The 15,512-nt window shown below is 40.0% G+C and overlaps 1 protein-coding gene across 3 annotated transcripts in view; it reads left to right on the top strand.

Annotated features, from left to right (window-relative positions):
• The first annotated feature begins 527 nt into the window (after nt 1-527).
• KDM3A (lysine demethylase 3A) overlaps nt 528-15,512 on the top strand; it is a 53,066-nt gene continuing 38,081 nt past the window's right edge. For 2 of the 3 annotated variants that reach the window (XM_033124955.1, XM_033124957.1), the window contains exons 1-8: nt 528-655; nt 1,161-1,376; nt 7,633-7,788; nt 9,099-9,209; nt 12,404-12,506; nt 13,226-13,350; nt 13,592-13,664; nt 13,774-13,862. In XM_033124955.1, the coding sequence (XP_032980846.1) occupies nt 1,191-1,376; nt 7,633-7,788; nt 9,099-9,209; nt 12,404-12,506; nt 13,226-13,350; nt 13,592-13,664; nt 13,774-13,862 (843 nt within the window). In that variant the 5' untranslated portion in view covers nt 528-655; nt 1,161-1,190. The remainder of the gene's footprint in view (nt 656-1,160; nt 1,377-7,632; nt 7,789-9,098; nt 9,210-12,403; nt 12,507-13,225; nt 13,351-13,591; nt 13,665-13,773; nt 13,863-15,512) is intronic. The other variant, XM_033124956.1, reaches the window with a different exon arrangement.

Below are 15,512 nucleotides of genomic sequence, written 5' to 3'. Positions count from 1 at the left end.
TGAGTACGCCTGAAACCGCACGTTCTTGTCCCTTTCCTCCCCCGCAGACTCTGCACCGCCTTCACCCCTTTCCTGTGAGATTCTTCCGCCAAGTGGAAAGCCCTTCTTCGGTCGACAGGCTATGCCCTTGAGGAGCAATCTAATAGGCTCTTACAGCCCCGGGGTTCGTCATTCAGTCCTATCTGTGCACCACTGCAATTGTCCTCTGGGCCCTAAAGTTGAGAACCGATTTCGCTGGACTTTTTTGCATACCGTGAGGCAATAAACGTAAAGAATGGCTGTGGCGGAGGGATCTTTCGCTTACGTTCGGTGTAGTTTAACCTAATGGGGGTCGTCCGGGAGTCGGAAGGGGGAGGGCAAAGGGAGGAGGCAGCTAAGGAATTGTTTTTTTCTCTCGCCCCGCCCTGGGCAGGCCGGCCAATTGCGATGGGCTATTTCCCCACGAGCCTTACTCAACTTCTTGGACTCAGCCAATGAACGACGGAAGCGGCTCCGAGGGGGCGGGCCCGGGAGGCAGTGCGTGTCTTGTGAGAGCTCTTGAACCAAGTCAGAGCCTGAGTCGGCTGGGCGGCTGGAGTCGGCGGCGGCCGCGGGTGACTCAGGGAGGCGGGGTAAGAGCGTCGCGGCCTCGGCTCCGGGGAGACGAGGAAGAAAGGTGAAGGAGCCGAACCCGCATCCCCCGCGCCGCAGACGGCGGCGAGGGGCGGCCGGGCATCGGCGGCCGGGAAGCGGGGTGTCGGGGCGGGGCAAGTGCGGAACCGTGGGGGACCCGGCCGCCTGGGACGGGCTCTCTGCATCGGGGCCTTTTCCTTTCAGGGGTGAGGGGTTCCGAACACTTTAAAATCCACTTAAGCCGCCAGTCATTCTCCCCTCACTCTCTCTGTATGTAGGTTTACGGTTTTGGAAAAGCGAAACTTGGGAGAGCGAGGGTCACGCGACGCTTGGGCCCGTGTTTGCAGTGGGGGAGGGATCGGGGCGCGGGGAGGGTGCGGTTGGAGAGGTCGGGTGAGGGTCCTCCTTCGCACCCGCCGCCGCCCGGGGTCTTGTCCTCCGCGCGTGGGTAGGACCCTTCCTTCTGCACCCGCCTCCCATCGACCGCCCTCTCCCCGGCCCCCCACCACCTGCCGCCCCCATTGCATTTTGGTTTTGTGTTTTGGCAGGGAGGAGCCCTTCCTGCAGGCGTGGAAACCATGGTGCTTACGCTCGGAGAAAGTTGGCCGGTACTGGTGGGGAAACGATTCCTTAGTCTGTCCGCAGCCGACCGCAGCGACGGCGGCCACGACGGCTGGGACGCGGAGCGCGTTGCCGAGTGGCCCTGGCTCTCCGGGACCATTCGAGCCGTCTCCCACACGGACGTTACCAAGAAGGATCTGAAGGTAAAACCGGCACGGAGGCCTCGGCGGTAGGACGTTTCGTACTTACCTTGATCCCAAGACAGCTAGCACCCTCCTCCCCTTTTGTGAAAAGGACGATCGGAAAGAAAGTTGGCATCTGACCTGAAGGTGCAGAAAACTAGACCTTAAAAGTTTGTGAAAGGGTTGTGTAGAGCCGAGGTATGTCTGGCGTAGAGTTGCCTGGGTCTGCAAATGGGCTTAGGGTTGTTCAGACATGTTTCGGTATTGCCGGCGCTGTGCCCCATTAGGACTGTGTGACGATTTCTCCGGAGGGGGAGTATCGTTGTTACTATTAAGCTGGGCAAGTGAGTGACGTTTGGAATCATTAAGAATTGAGGGCTAGTGCTTGGAAGTGCTTCAGTTGGCTTTTATGTTTGTTCCTCTTAATTTCTTCACCCAACTTCATGAACTTTCAGTCCTGTTAGAAATGATGTGTGCGTGTAGGAGGAGGAGCTTGGTTGTATTATGCACATTAGGGTGGGTATTTGTCCATATATGGTGGATCAGGGCAGGAGTGGGTTCCTGGTTGTGTAAGATGCATCTGTGGGTGGGTGTGGGATAGGACCATATATGGAGGGATGGGGTGGAGCTAGCTGCCCCTTCTGTGGTGTGTTGGAGGTTTGACTTGGAAATATTCCACTTGGGTGTTTAGAGAGAGGGAGAGAAACGAGAACAAGTGCGGCCAGGGATTTTTCCAGTTACATCTTTTCAAAAAGAGATGAATTCTGATTGTACTCCCTAATAGAAGTGTTGGTGTGAAAAGATTGTCTGGGAACACCAGTGAGGAAGCCATTGTACCAACAAAGACTCCTTTGTGCAAAAATAACTGAAAAAGGTCCCTAACAAAGACTCCGAAGTGATGATAACCTGAAGGAAGCTTGTCAGGACAGAAGAGATTTCTACCCAGGGTAATGGATGTGTTTCAGTGTCTTGGTCATTCATTATCTTTGCTTTTTTCTTTTTTTGAAAACTATACTCAAATAAGGGAAGCAACTTTTAGCATTGGCAGTTAAATATGTGTTAATTTCTGAAACGATTCATTTGAATACTTTCAAGGTGACCATGCATGCCTAAACCAGTATTACTCTGCAAAGGGTTTTGGGGAAAGGACGTGTGGTTATATATTTTTAAAGCTTCCAGTGTGCCTTGTCTTCATGTTGAAAAAAAGGAGTAACCCATTGAGCATTTAACCATGTGCCACAAATCCTGCTGACCACTTCACAGCCATGATTTTATTTAATCCTTATAGCAGTTCTTCGGAAGTAGTACTAACATTGCTCCTTTTTACAGATAAAAATCCTAGGGTTGGAGGGGGGAGATTAAGTATCTTGCCGAAGGTCACATACCTAGGAATTGGCATAGGCTGTGTTCTAACCCAGGAAGTTTTGACTTCTGAGCCCACCCTCTTAATCATCATGCTCCCTGATCAAGGGCTGTGCCACAAAGGGCTCTTGTCATACACTGTAAAGTTTGGTTTTTTCTCCGTTTCACTCCCAGTAAACCAGGTTTTGATGTTATAGAAAGAATGTAGCGTGGTGCAGAGATGGCCAACCTATTTGCTTCAGGCTAATAATCTTTCTCCATAAAATGGGCTTTGTGTAGTAGATTTCAATCATAGTTGTGGTTTATTTCACCTGGCAAATACAGTGTTCTCTAGTACATTTGTTCTTACCTGATTTGAATGGGAACAAGATTTGATTTAAGCTGTACACTCTTTAGTTCTTTGGCAGATGATGAGAAGACTGTGTGTTCTCTTCTTCAACAGCGATTGAGGACCATCGGGTTAGGAAGGCAATCTGGGAGGTCCTATATGTGTATTCTTTTTGATCTCCATATCTCCCCACCCACCCCCAGCCTTTGAGATGGTGGCATGATCTTCATTTTTCAGAATGAGTAAATGGATTTAGGAAAAGGAGTCTTGTCTAAACTTGCATAATGAGCTACTAAGTGATGGAGGGAGGATTTGAATCTAGGTTTTGCTGTGTGTATGTCTTTTCCACTGAACTAAGGTGCCTGACATGGAATTTTAATTCAAGAACAATTTTAAAAAAATTTTTATTTATTGGGGTTACATTGGTTAGTAAAATTATATAGATTTCAAGTGTACAATTCTATAATCTATCATCTATGTATTGCATTGTATGTTCACCACCAGAGTCAGTTCCTCTATCACCATGTATTTGACCCCTTTGCCCTCTTCTACCACCCCATTTCCCCCCTTACTCTCTGGTAACCATTAAAGTATTGTCTGTGTCTATGAGTTTTGTTTGTTTAAGAACAATTTTGATTTATTTTGGATTTTTGCTTTACCTGCAGACTTCACAACTCAGCCTCATGTAAAGTGCAAATCTACGCGATTTCTTTTTTCTAATCATGACTTATTGCTATATTCCTTAGTTGAGTAGCAGATAAAGTAATTGTCTTGGGTTTAGAGGCATGTTGTATTAGCAAAAAGAGAATTTTAAACAATAGAAGCAAATTGTGCTTGAGGAGATGTAGGCAGGAACTAAGTAAGACCATCCTTATACCGGTTTTAGGGGTATTGAGTTTTGGGGGATGGGGTGAGACTGGGGCCTGAGGTGAGTATGAATGAGTAGAAATCAAGCGGTATGCAACTTTTTAGTATTAGTAGAAGTATAGGTCTGTCTAGAGTCTAGACTGATGATCTGCTTTGTTAGTTGATGATATGATTGAGGCCAAGGCTGTTAACACTGTTTTACCTTGAGAGAGACTTTGTAACAAAGTCATTTCCTCAGATACAATGTATCTAGTAGTTGATTACAGAGAAGTTAGGGTGAAGACATAATGAGGTCAAATGCTTATTATGTGGCAAATACTGCTTTATTTAATACTCACAAATATCCTGAATGGTAAACCACATTTTTTAGTGTTAGAAATTGAGGCTTAAACAACTTAAATAGCTTGCCCAAGATTGTCTCAGACCTTAAACTTTAGGTTTTAATATTCAGGTAGAGTGAGGTTAGAACACTATTTTGTTGGCCCCTATATCCCAACCTAGAACACTGCTTGACATGCATTGTTTGCTAAAACATTTGAATGAATAAATGTGTCCTGAAATTATTATCTCAACATGGGAAAAGCAGTTTAGAGAAATCTAACGATGGAGCAGTGGCATTCTCTTTATCTGGAATAGCAAATTTGGAAATTATAGGTAGTGAATCATAATTAATAGGCCTCTTTTTTTGGCCTTTGGAGTCCGATAGTATAAATAACATCTTTGTGGACCAAGAGAGATGGGGGAAGAACACAGTTTGGAATGAGAATTAGTTACATCTGTCAATTTGCAGGAGCTTGGTCAAGTCACTTTAGTTCCACCTGGATTTGAATTCTTATTGGTATTCCATTTTATAGAAGTTTCTGCAGAAGAGGCTTTTCCTATGGGGGAGGGGGTATCCTTATATATAGAACCTCAAACCTCAGGCACAAATAAAAGACATACGTGGTTCTGATAGGAAACTTTTGAAAGAATATTGAAGAAATCTCATAATTTGTTGGTTTCATTTTATATATATGTGTGTGTGTATATATATATATATACACACACACATATATATTGTTTTTAGTCGACTTTTTTAAAGCAATGTGACTTTTTGACCACTGCAACCTAATACTCCAAAGTCTTAACCTAAATTATTTTCGAAAGGGGCTAACTTAATTTTCAAATCACTCAAATATTGAGATATAAAGAGAGACGCTGTCTAAATTTTGGGTTAGGGTTGATTATAAGCTTTATAGATAGTGATCTGATAAGAATTGTGATGTTGCTTTGGTTTTATGAAACCCTTTAAGATCTTAATCTTTTACCTTTTTTTCCCCTGAATAGATGTTACATAATCATATTGAAGGCCCTCTTTCCCCCACTCCTAACTGAAGGGGTGATACCCTGATAAACTAAGATTTGAATTACCACGGAGGTATTAAAACTACCTCGTTTCTTTGCCAGATACTTTATATACATTATCTTTAAACAATTCCGTGAGAGAGAGGCATTAGTACTTTCATTTTGAAGCTAGCAAAACAAGATTCAGAGAGCTTAGATTAAGCAAGGCTTCTTAACCTGCGGTACAGGTTAATTGGTTTCCTTTGTAATCCTACCGTGTTTCCCCGAAAATAAGACCTAGCTGGACCGTCAGCTCTAATGCATCTTTTGGAGCAAAAAAATAAGACCGAGCTGGACCATCGGCTCTAATGCGTCTTTTGGAGCAAAGTTTCGGGGAAACACTGTATGTATTTTATTTTATGCATCTAAAATCATTCTAAGAAAACTTCAACATTACTTAGCTTCACACCCAGATCTCTCTGATTCTAAAGTTGGTATATGCTTGTTTCTCTCCCACCACTTTGATGGGAAAACTGTCATGCAAAGCTAGCTTGGGTTTGAGGTTGATGTGACGCGGGGCAGCAGGGGAGATATCGGAGGATCTAGATTATGTGGCTAGGGAAATAGACAAAGAAAGATGGGCAGTCTCTGAACATCTCTGTGTTCACCATTTGGTTGGTTATAGTGACAGATGGAATACATAGAACCAAAGAGACAGTACATGGAGCTTTCTCACATAGTAGGTGGTCACATATTTTTACTTATTCTCTAGTACTGCAAGGTTAAAAGCCTGCTATACCAAGAAGATTGCAGCTTCTTGGGGGAAGTTGCTCGGGAAGTTAGAAGTGCACGTTTTGTTGTTGAGGGAGAAGGGTATGGTGGGTCCTAAATTTCAATGATAGCCCTAAAACTGGAGAAGGTTTGGGACTGGGGCTAGTGGTATATCAGTTGGAAACTTCCTCCCTTCTAAATGGATGAGAGAAACAGAGGGTAAGAGCCCAGTCAGAGAGAAATGTATTAATTTAACAAATATTTGAGTACTGACTGGGGACTGGATACCAGTGAAATATAGTGGTAAGTAAAAGTAGACAGACTTTGACCTATTAGAATTTATAACATGTCAATCAGGTAACCACAAATAAATAATTCAAAATGTGGATAAGTGCTAGGAAGGAAAAGTACAAGGTTTGAGTACAGTTAGCAAAGGGACCTCTCTTGGGAGAGAAAAATGCTCTTTGGTAAGGGAAGACTTCTTTGAGGAAAGGATTCTTGAATTGGGTTCTGACAGATGAATGGAAGTTAACGAAACTTTTTTTTTTAGTTAAAGGGTGAAAAGGGAAATATAATTGTCTATGAAATTATGAACAGTGTTCATAGATTTATTGACTTAATTCTTTGAAACCAAAAATAAAAAGGGCTCTTTAGTAAGAGGAAAAATTTTAAATCAAATAGAAATTGTGATTATTGCCACAAATAGTGAGGGAGTTTATATCAGTTAAAATACAAAATTTTTTTTAAAGATTTAGAATAAATTAAGGGGTCGCATGTTCATAATGAGTGAAGGAAGCTAAGGTGCTTTGGTGCATTTATAGGACCTTTAAGGTTTTGCGAATGATTCCTACTTTTGGGTCAGAGTCCCTCTTTTGCACTGAATTCTTTTTACGTCTTAAAATATTTATACAAATTGTATAGGTTTTAACTTTAGGGTTAAAAGGTATTTTGCAGGTCAGAAGCGGAAAACTTCGTTACTTAGAAAATGTATTTCAGAGGTAGTTTAACTTGCGTATAAGAAGCTAGATGTAGTTCTGGAAAACTCGGGACCCCCGAGTTTATCAATTACTTGTTTACCTATTTAGCAAAGTAGTGGAAGTAAATTTCCCAGTTTATTCAATTAGAAGGGTATTGAGGATGTGCCTTCTATTAGGCCTTGTTCTAAATCCTACTGATACCAGAGGAATTCAAAAGCAAGTGGTGGATTGTGGTGCTGGGGGGGTCATCTTAAGCCCACACAGTGTCAACATAGAATTACAATGCCCTGCAATAAGTACTTCTTTTAAAATTCTTTCAGTTCTCAAAGCTCTGATGTCTAATTAACATATGTAAAAACCTTCTACACGGGGGTTCTGTACCTGTGACTTCTTAGAGGTTACTTTGGGGGCAGAGACTGGCCTTCAAAGACCTTGACTTCTGCTTTCCAAAATGGTTTGGGAGCCAAAGCTTGATCCCACGTCTGGGTAGTTTATTGTGGCCTGTGAAGGGAAGTAAGAGAGCGGGAGAGGGGGACAGTACATTTAGATAAAATATCTGAGTAGACTAATAAGGGTATAATTCAACTCGGGCATTTTTCATGTTTAGCTTTGTTCGTTGAATCTGCTCTTTCCTATTCTGTTTGTCTAGGTGTGTGTGGAGTTTGATGGGGAATCTTGGAGGAAGAGAAGATGGATCGAAGTCTATGGCCATCTAAGAAGAGCATTTTTAGTAGAGCATAACTTGGTTTTGGCTGAACGAAAGTGTCCTGAAATTTCTGAACGGATTGTACAGTGGCCTGCGATAGTGAGTAAAACTCCAGCTTATGGAACTCATGAGAAGAGTTTCATCCATTATGAGTGAAACAAGTAAAGTATGTATGTAACGCCTATCTTTGGCCCTGTGGCAGATAATAATACAGATATATGACAATGTAGATGAGTCAGAAGAGAACCCTGGAACTCGGGTCAGCGCTGCTAGGAACTCTGTGACTCTGGGCCCTTGACTTTCTCGGGCCTCACTTTCTTCACTTAAAAACTGGGGATGGGAGGTAATGTGAGGAATGTCTAGTCTAGATCAGAGGTCAGAATCCAGACATACAGATCTGTTTATTAGGTTGGTACAAAAGTAATTGCGGTTTTTGCAATTTTTAACCTTTAAAACCTCAATTACTTTTGCACCCACCTAATAGTTTGACCCTCGCAGTGTCTTAAGAAAATTTGAATTAGTTGTCTACTTTTAAGAATGTAGAGAGTATACCTAAACATCTCCATTTCCAATTTCTCTTGGAAGAAACTGGAAGATACAGCAACCCTGGAGCATTATGGCAGTTCTTTATCACAATAGGCTGGAACTGAATCGTCGCTGTTGCCTGGCCCCGGTGGGATTTCCAGTCTTGCTCTTAGGATCTCTAAGTTTCCCGCTAGCTCATGATAGTCTTGGGCTGTAAAGATACTGACAGTCAGGGTGTGATTGTGCCATTTCCACATCGTTAAGTCTGGTGCAGTTAGAGGAGAAGAGCCAGCACTGTGTCGGGAGAGGACAGTTGAGGCTTTATGAGACGAGCTGGGCTTGGAGGAGGAAGGGCAGATTTGGATTGTTGGAAAGGCTGGGAGGATGATTGAAAGGCTGACTGGATTGTGAAAGGCTTGGTGTGCTGGGCTAGCAAAGTTAAGATTTTGCCCATGGGTGAGAAGAGCTTCTAGAGGTTTCTGAGAGATGTAGGATTTTGGTTCAAGTTGTATTTTGCTCTTTGTATTCCCCTCTCCCCTGCAACTATTAATTAAGAATTTGCTAAAAATATGGCCTTATTTCTCCAAGAAAATGTACATACACATTTTTTTTTTTTGGCATGAATTTTGGGGAAGCGATGCATCTGTGGGCCCAGACCTACATGTTAATGACTCCCAGATGCATATCTGGTTTAAATGATTGATTGGATAAAAATTGTGTGATCTGTGGTTGCATAAATAGTTGTTATTGAGATACTTGCAGTAAATAAAAAAACTTAATGGTTTTATCTCTTCCTGTGTGTGTGGAAAATTGCCATTCCTCATTTTCAGAATTCTGCTGACAATAGTTATGATACCAAAACATTTTCTTTTGTTTTGTTTCAGGTGTACAAATCTCTGTTGGACAAAGCCGGTTTGGGATCCATAACTTCTATTCGCTTTCTAGGAGATCAACAAAGAGTATTTCTTTCTAAAGACCTTTTGAAGCCTATACAGGTATATCAGTAACAATATTAAACCCTAAAAGTAGAAGGAAAAAAACACCCCTTTTAACATGAGAGCTAAAATATTGATGTTGATTGATCTAATTCAGATATCAGAGAAAAGAACAATTCCATCAACAGTTACTTGTTAGACATCCCTCAGTGTTGGCCATTGGGTTGGTGCGTCCGCATGGGGTTGGAAGGCCAAGGCTACTACAGCTAATGGTGCATGTGTATGGAAACACCTAGTGTTACAAAAGTAATTTTAAAGTGATTGACTATCCTTCACGTATATATGTATATATATGTATGTCAGTCTTCATTATTCATGGGTCGTATATTTGTGAATTTGCCTACTCGCTGAAATATATTTGTAGCCCCAAATCAATACTTTGGTGCTTTCACAGTCATCACAGACATGTACAGAATGGCAAAACATTTGAGTGGTCTGACACATGTTCCCAGCTGAGGTTCAATAATATGACATTCTGCCTTCTTGTTTCGTCTCTCATACTGTAAAGAAGTATGTTTTCGAGGTCTCTTTCGTGCCAGATTTTTGTGCTTTTTGTTGACGGTTTCACTGTTTACCCAAGGGTAGTGCTGAAGTGTTGTTGTGTAGTAGTTCTTAAGTACAAGAAGGCTGATTTGTCTCAGGGAGAAACCACGTGTGTTAAATAAGCTTTATTCAGCCATGAATTATAGTGCTGTTGGTCGTGAGTTCAAGGTTAATAAGCCAGTAATATATACTAAATAATGTATCTTTCAACAGAAACCCATAAAACATGGTTATGTATTGATTGGGTGATGAAAATGTTGTGACGATTGAAGGAACCTAACTCTGTCTTTCCCCTAGGAGCAGTGATTTAGTTCACTATTTCAGTGTCTGTGGTGACTTAATAGAATATAACTTCTGGGAATAGTGAGGAGAGTGTGTGTGTGTGTGTGTGTGTGTGTGTGTGTGTGTGTGTGTGTGTGTGTGTATTCTTTCCAATTAGCTTCTAAAACTCCCACCTTTTTCTTCACAATATTTAGGCTCCTGGATCTTGCTCATATGTGACCTTTTTTATTATTATTATCATGAAAATGTTGGGAGGGAGGGAGGGCAAGAACACACAGATTAATTTATCTCCAAAGATCACTACCTTGAAAATAACGTTGGTCTAATAACATTCATCTTTCAGCTGTCGTTTGCAAAGCTTAATAATCCCCTTTACCCACTTTTGTTTTGTGACCTGAGTTGTTCTGTAGCCTGTAGAACAGTTAAACCTGTTTATTTGCTAAAAGGCAGTTTAGGGGCCAATGGTCATTGCCGTTGCTGGCCCTGTACTGGAAAACCCAAAGCACTGGCTTTTTCTCTACTCAAGTCTCACTTTTACTTCCATATCCTGGAAGTGAGTGAAACTAAGGTTCACATACTCTGAACCTTATTCTATAATGATTAAGTAAATGGAGTAGAGGAAGATGCTTTTATTTAATTTCCGATGCAACTTACCTTTCCATGTCAGATAAGACATTGTGATATATCTCCTGCCTTAAAAGGACAAATGACTTGCTCTTAAGAACCAAGGAGCATATGGGAGAGGCTGTGGATACCTTGCTTTACTGAGTGATAGAGCAGGTTTCCTTCTTAGCATTGTTTTCTGGACAGTTCTGTCTTACCTCTTTGATGTGTTCAAGTTTTTTAGTTAAAGTACAACTCATAATTTTGTTTATTGAGATAGAAAAAGAAAAATCGAGATTAGTAAGTTGATTTGTTCTCCGGGAGATGTACTGTGGGCTGTCAGTGTGAATGTTGTTATTAATATAATATTAATTGAGGGAGACTATGATGTGTGCTCTTGACTTTTACTGATGTTAATAGCGGTCAAAGTTTGGTGCTTTGGGGCATTCCCTTACAGATATGGATGGTCACATCAGGCTTCTACTGTCTGAAACTATGGTGGGGGACATGATTACCGCAGTGGGATGCTTGCCCGAAAGAATGCACAGAGAACCTGAAAACCACTTGGCATATGCCAAAGTTGGAATTGAAACTTAAGGTCGGCCTTTTGGATTTAATTTGGCTCAGTTATCTGTGGTTAAGAAAAAAGACAAAATATCCAGATCAAACTCTCTGGCACTTTTTATGAGCCCCAAAACTCTCCTAGGCAGAGTAGAATTATTTTACCTTATTTAAGAGCCCTTTGTGCTATTTTATCTTGTAGTAGTTGGAGAACACATTTAAATTTTTTGAAATTGCAGTAGCATGAGAGAAAAAAAGAATAAACCCACGCATGGCCCATTTTGGTAATTAATGTGAAGCTCATATGAAGACTCTAGGTTAGGTCTAATGTTACTTGGCTTAAGAAATGCGTTTTCCCAGAATGGCCTGGAAAAGACTTGTTATCCTTCCTAATGGGAGAAATGGATAAACTATTTTTGGCCACTATATATCCATTTCACAGTGGCAAGAAAAGCATGAAGGCCTGATATTTGAAGGGCTTCTGTGCCATATAGTAGTTTGGGTTGGCAGGCTATTCCTATTGACAGTTTCTATATACATTTATCATAACTGACTGTATACACAAAGCCAGAAGACTATGAAATAGTGCCCAAAATGGAGCTGCTGCTAAGAATTGAGTGTCTCAAAACTGTCTTGTTGAAGACTTGGGCTGTTCATTCAGATTTTGTCACCACTGCCTCCCTCCCATTTACCATTTGTAAATATGATTGCATTTGGAATCCTAGTTAGATTAAATGAATCTGTGTGAAATAATTTGTTAAAAACAGTAATTTCAATGAGTTGACAATATGGATTTGTGTATTTCTATGTGTCTTTTGCCCCTTAGATTTGGATCTGGGATTTCCCTCATCTCTAGTGTTTGGGATACAGTGTTTTCGAGGTGGATTGACCTACCAGTTTGTTTGCTTATTATGTTTCCCATAGCCAAAGTTATGTCATATTAAAATTATGCTTTGAGCCATTCTTAATAATTGTCGTGCTCTTAGCCTGGGTGACTTCACTTCAGTATGCCTTATACCTGTGGTCATTTGATCGTTTCCTATTACTATCTGTTCGATTCTTTGGAGTTGAAATGATCTCGTGCCATCAAATGGCTAATTGATACTAGTTTAAATCCTCCGATTAAACTAATTGAAATATCCACTGGAATTTAAACAACTCTTCTTATTTGTTACCTTAAAATGTAATGATTTTCCATTTCTCAGGATGTAAACAATCTTCGACTTTCCCTTATGGATAATCAGGATGTCAGTAAAGAATTTCAAGCTTTGATTGTGAAACATTTGGATGAAAGCCATCTTTTACAAGGTATGTGGATAGTTCATGCTGACCAATGACAAAGAAGCTATGTTTTAGCACTTCTCACTTGTTCGCTCATTGAAATTTCTAATTTTTTGGAAATTCCTTTGTTGCTTTTCCCCATGCAACTAGATGATTAAAGGACTCTATTATAAAATGTATTCTAAAGCCTCTAACATTTGGACAATTCAGGGGTTATATAAAAACTATAAAAGTAAAGTAGGTATTTTAAAAGTTCAGCTATATTTTGACATGGAATTTATGTTTGGAATTTTGGTCTTATAAAATTGATAAAGCATTAATTTGGTAATAGTGAGCTTCCAGTTTACTATTATTGAGTTTCTTTTGAGTTTCTTGGTCAGTTTCACAATCGTAAGTGTTTCATCAGACTTAGCAGTTCTGTTGGCATTCCTGAATTTGGGTCTTCTGGAACTCTTCATTGAGTTAGATCTCAGTGACTTCTTTGATATTATTTGGTCTGATACAAATGCTAGAATAAATACATTGTCACTATAAGATAAATCAATAGGAAAATGGAGCTTTAAAATAAAAAGTTTAAGTTTTCTAGCTTGGCAGAAATGGCTGTTTTCTCTTGTTTATAGAAATATCTGTTAATGTTTGCTTTTGTCTTCTACGTTTTTAAAAGACTCAGGAAGAGATTACCCTGGATGATGGTGCTGTTGAGGGATAATGCAAATTGCTTTTAAGTATTTTTTTTTTTTTTTAAGGTGACAAAAACTTAGTTGGTTCTGAAGTAAAAATTTATAGCTTGGACCCATCAACTCAGTGGTTTTCCGCAACCATTGTAAATGGAAACCCAACATCAAAAACTCTTCAAGTCAACTGTGAGCAGGTAAAGATGATAATTGCATGTAACATGACAGGAAGAGATAATTGTTAAAAAAAATGATGGTATCTCATAGAAGGTAAAACACCTTTACTATGTTAGAATATTAGACTAGAAAGGGAAATGGCACACTTGTTTTAAAAAGAAATTATTTGTAAGAAGCCCCTATTGTTATGTTAGTAGAGCTAATTTCTGGTATGTTCCAGAGCATTTTTTAATTTTTCAGTATCTTTGTTTTATTTTTAAGATTCCAGCACTGAAAATTGTTGATCCATCACTGATTCATGTTGAAGTTGTACATGATAACTTTGTGACATGTGGTAAGATATATTGTTTGACTGAAATTTTTTTCTTCCTTCCTGTCTTTCCCCTTTCCCCTCACATTAAGAGAAGCAGGGAAGCCAATTTAACTATTTTTAAATATTTTAGGTAGTTCTACAAGAATTGGAACTGTAAAACGCAAGTCTTCTGAGAATAATGGAAGCCTGGTTTCCAAACAAGCAAAATCTTGCTCTGAGGTAACCTTGATTTATTTTGTGTCTTGTGTAAAGCTTTCCTTAACTCTAACGGTACATGGCCAGTTTGTTTAGTGGTTGTAAAGCTGTCTTGTCTACTCTTCTTTGTTAGCTCCAGATCTTGGCCATAATTTCTACACTCAAGCAGATGGAGATAATATAAGTTTCTGGTTTACTATTTTTATGTTGGAAAAAAATTGTTTTTTGATGTTTGCTGAAAATTCTCAATAGATTTGACAATTTCACCATATGGAGGTGTTTTTGAAGGTAAATTGAGATGTGTGTATCAAATTAGAAGAACACCTGGCATGAGAAGAGGGCAGGAACCTTAGAATTCTGAGTTGATTTGGTGGTGAAATAGGACTTCCACCTCCTCAATAATATAACAGGATTTGGTCATTTATAATTGGATAAACAAATATGCTTTTTTTTTTTTTTTTTTTTTTTTTTTTTAAGGAAGTGGTTGGTTTGCCATTACTAATTTTTGCCCCTTACAGTATGGTCTCCAATGAAGGCCACTGTTTGATTCAAGTATTGGATTTAATTCTGTTCTGAAATAGGGTTTGGAACAAGAAACTTAAGAGTGTTTCTCTTTTAGGTGAATTGAATCTTTAGGACCTATTACAGTACAAATAACTTTTTCACAACTTTTAGGTATCCACACGCACTTGTGTTACATGGATAGTTTCCTGTGTTATAATTATCAAAAACGCCTTTGTCGTGCACTGTGCCAGGCTGTAGTTTAGAATTTTAAAATTCACCAAGTTGATATTATTAAGATTGTTGGCAGCATTTTAGAGGGAGCCTTAGGGTCTGGGGGAGCAAGGCAAGGAGAAATGACATGGGAGTGGGTCAGGGTCAATTAATTGAACCTAGAATTCTGGATCACGGCATACTGGACTACAAAATCACCTAGAACCAAAGCAAGCACTCTTACTTAAACACTTAAGAATCTGGGCAGCTGGGACTGATTGGCTTTCCTGAATCTTAAGCCTTCGTATAGGCAACAGGAAATTTGATACTTGACCAAAAACTTTGTAAATCAAGATATCTGATAGCTATCTTCCTTTCAAGTGTGTAGGCCCTTGAAGAGATTGTGGAAATTAGTATTACAACCTTTCATTTTTGCCTTAAGTTTGCAAGGGTGAAGTATTGTGTTGAATAGTAGCCCTCCCCTTGGAACAGGGTATGTTCCAAGACCCCCAGTGGATGCCTGAAACCACAGATAGTATCAAACCGTGTGTGTACTTTTTTTTTTCCTAGACATACATACCTATGATAAAGTTGATGGTTTCTCTTTGGCATATTCAAATTTCCAGCATCACTACTCTTACACTTTGGGACCATTATTAAGTAAAATGAGGGTTACTTGAACACAAACACTGCGATATTCCTACAGTAGATCTGCTAACCTAGCCAACTACTAAGTGATGAGCATTCGGGTACCACGTACAACTTGACTACACTGGACAAAGCAATGCTTCATGTCCTGGGTAGGACGGAGCGAGATTTCATTACACTTCTCAGAATGGTGCTCAATTTAAAATTTACGAATTGTTTATTTCTGCAATTTTCCACTTAATATTTTTGGACCATGGTTGACCACAGGTAACTGAAATCATAGAAAGTAAAACAGCGGATAAAGGGGAACTA

This window comes from Rhinolophus ferrumequinum, chromosome 13, assembly GCF_004115265.2.
Source record: "Rhinolophus ferrumequinum isolate MPI-CBG mRhiFer1 chromosome 13, mRhiFer1_v1.p, whole genome shotgun sequence".
Classification (NCBI taxonomy): Eukaryota; Metazoa; Chordata; class Mammalia; order Chiroptera; family Rhinolophidae; genus Rhinolophus; species Rhinolophus ferrumequinum.
Note: the sequence above shows the minus strand (reverse complement) of the source record. Positions and strands in the feature narration are given on the sequence as shown.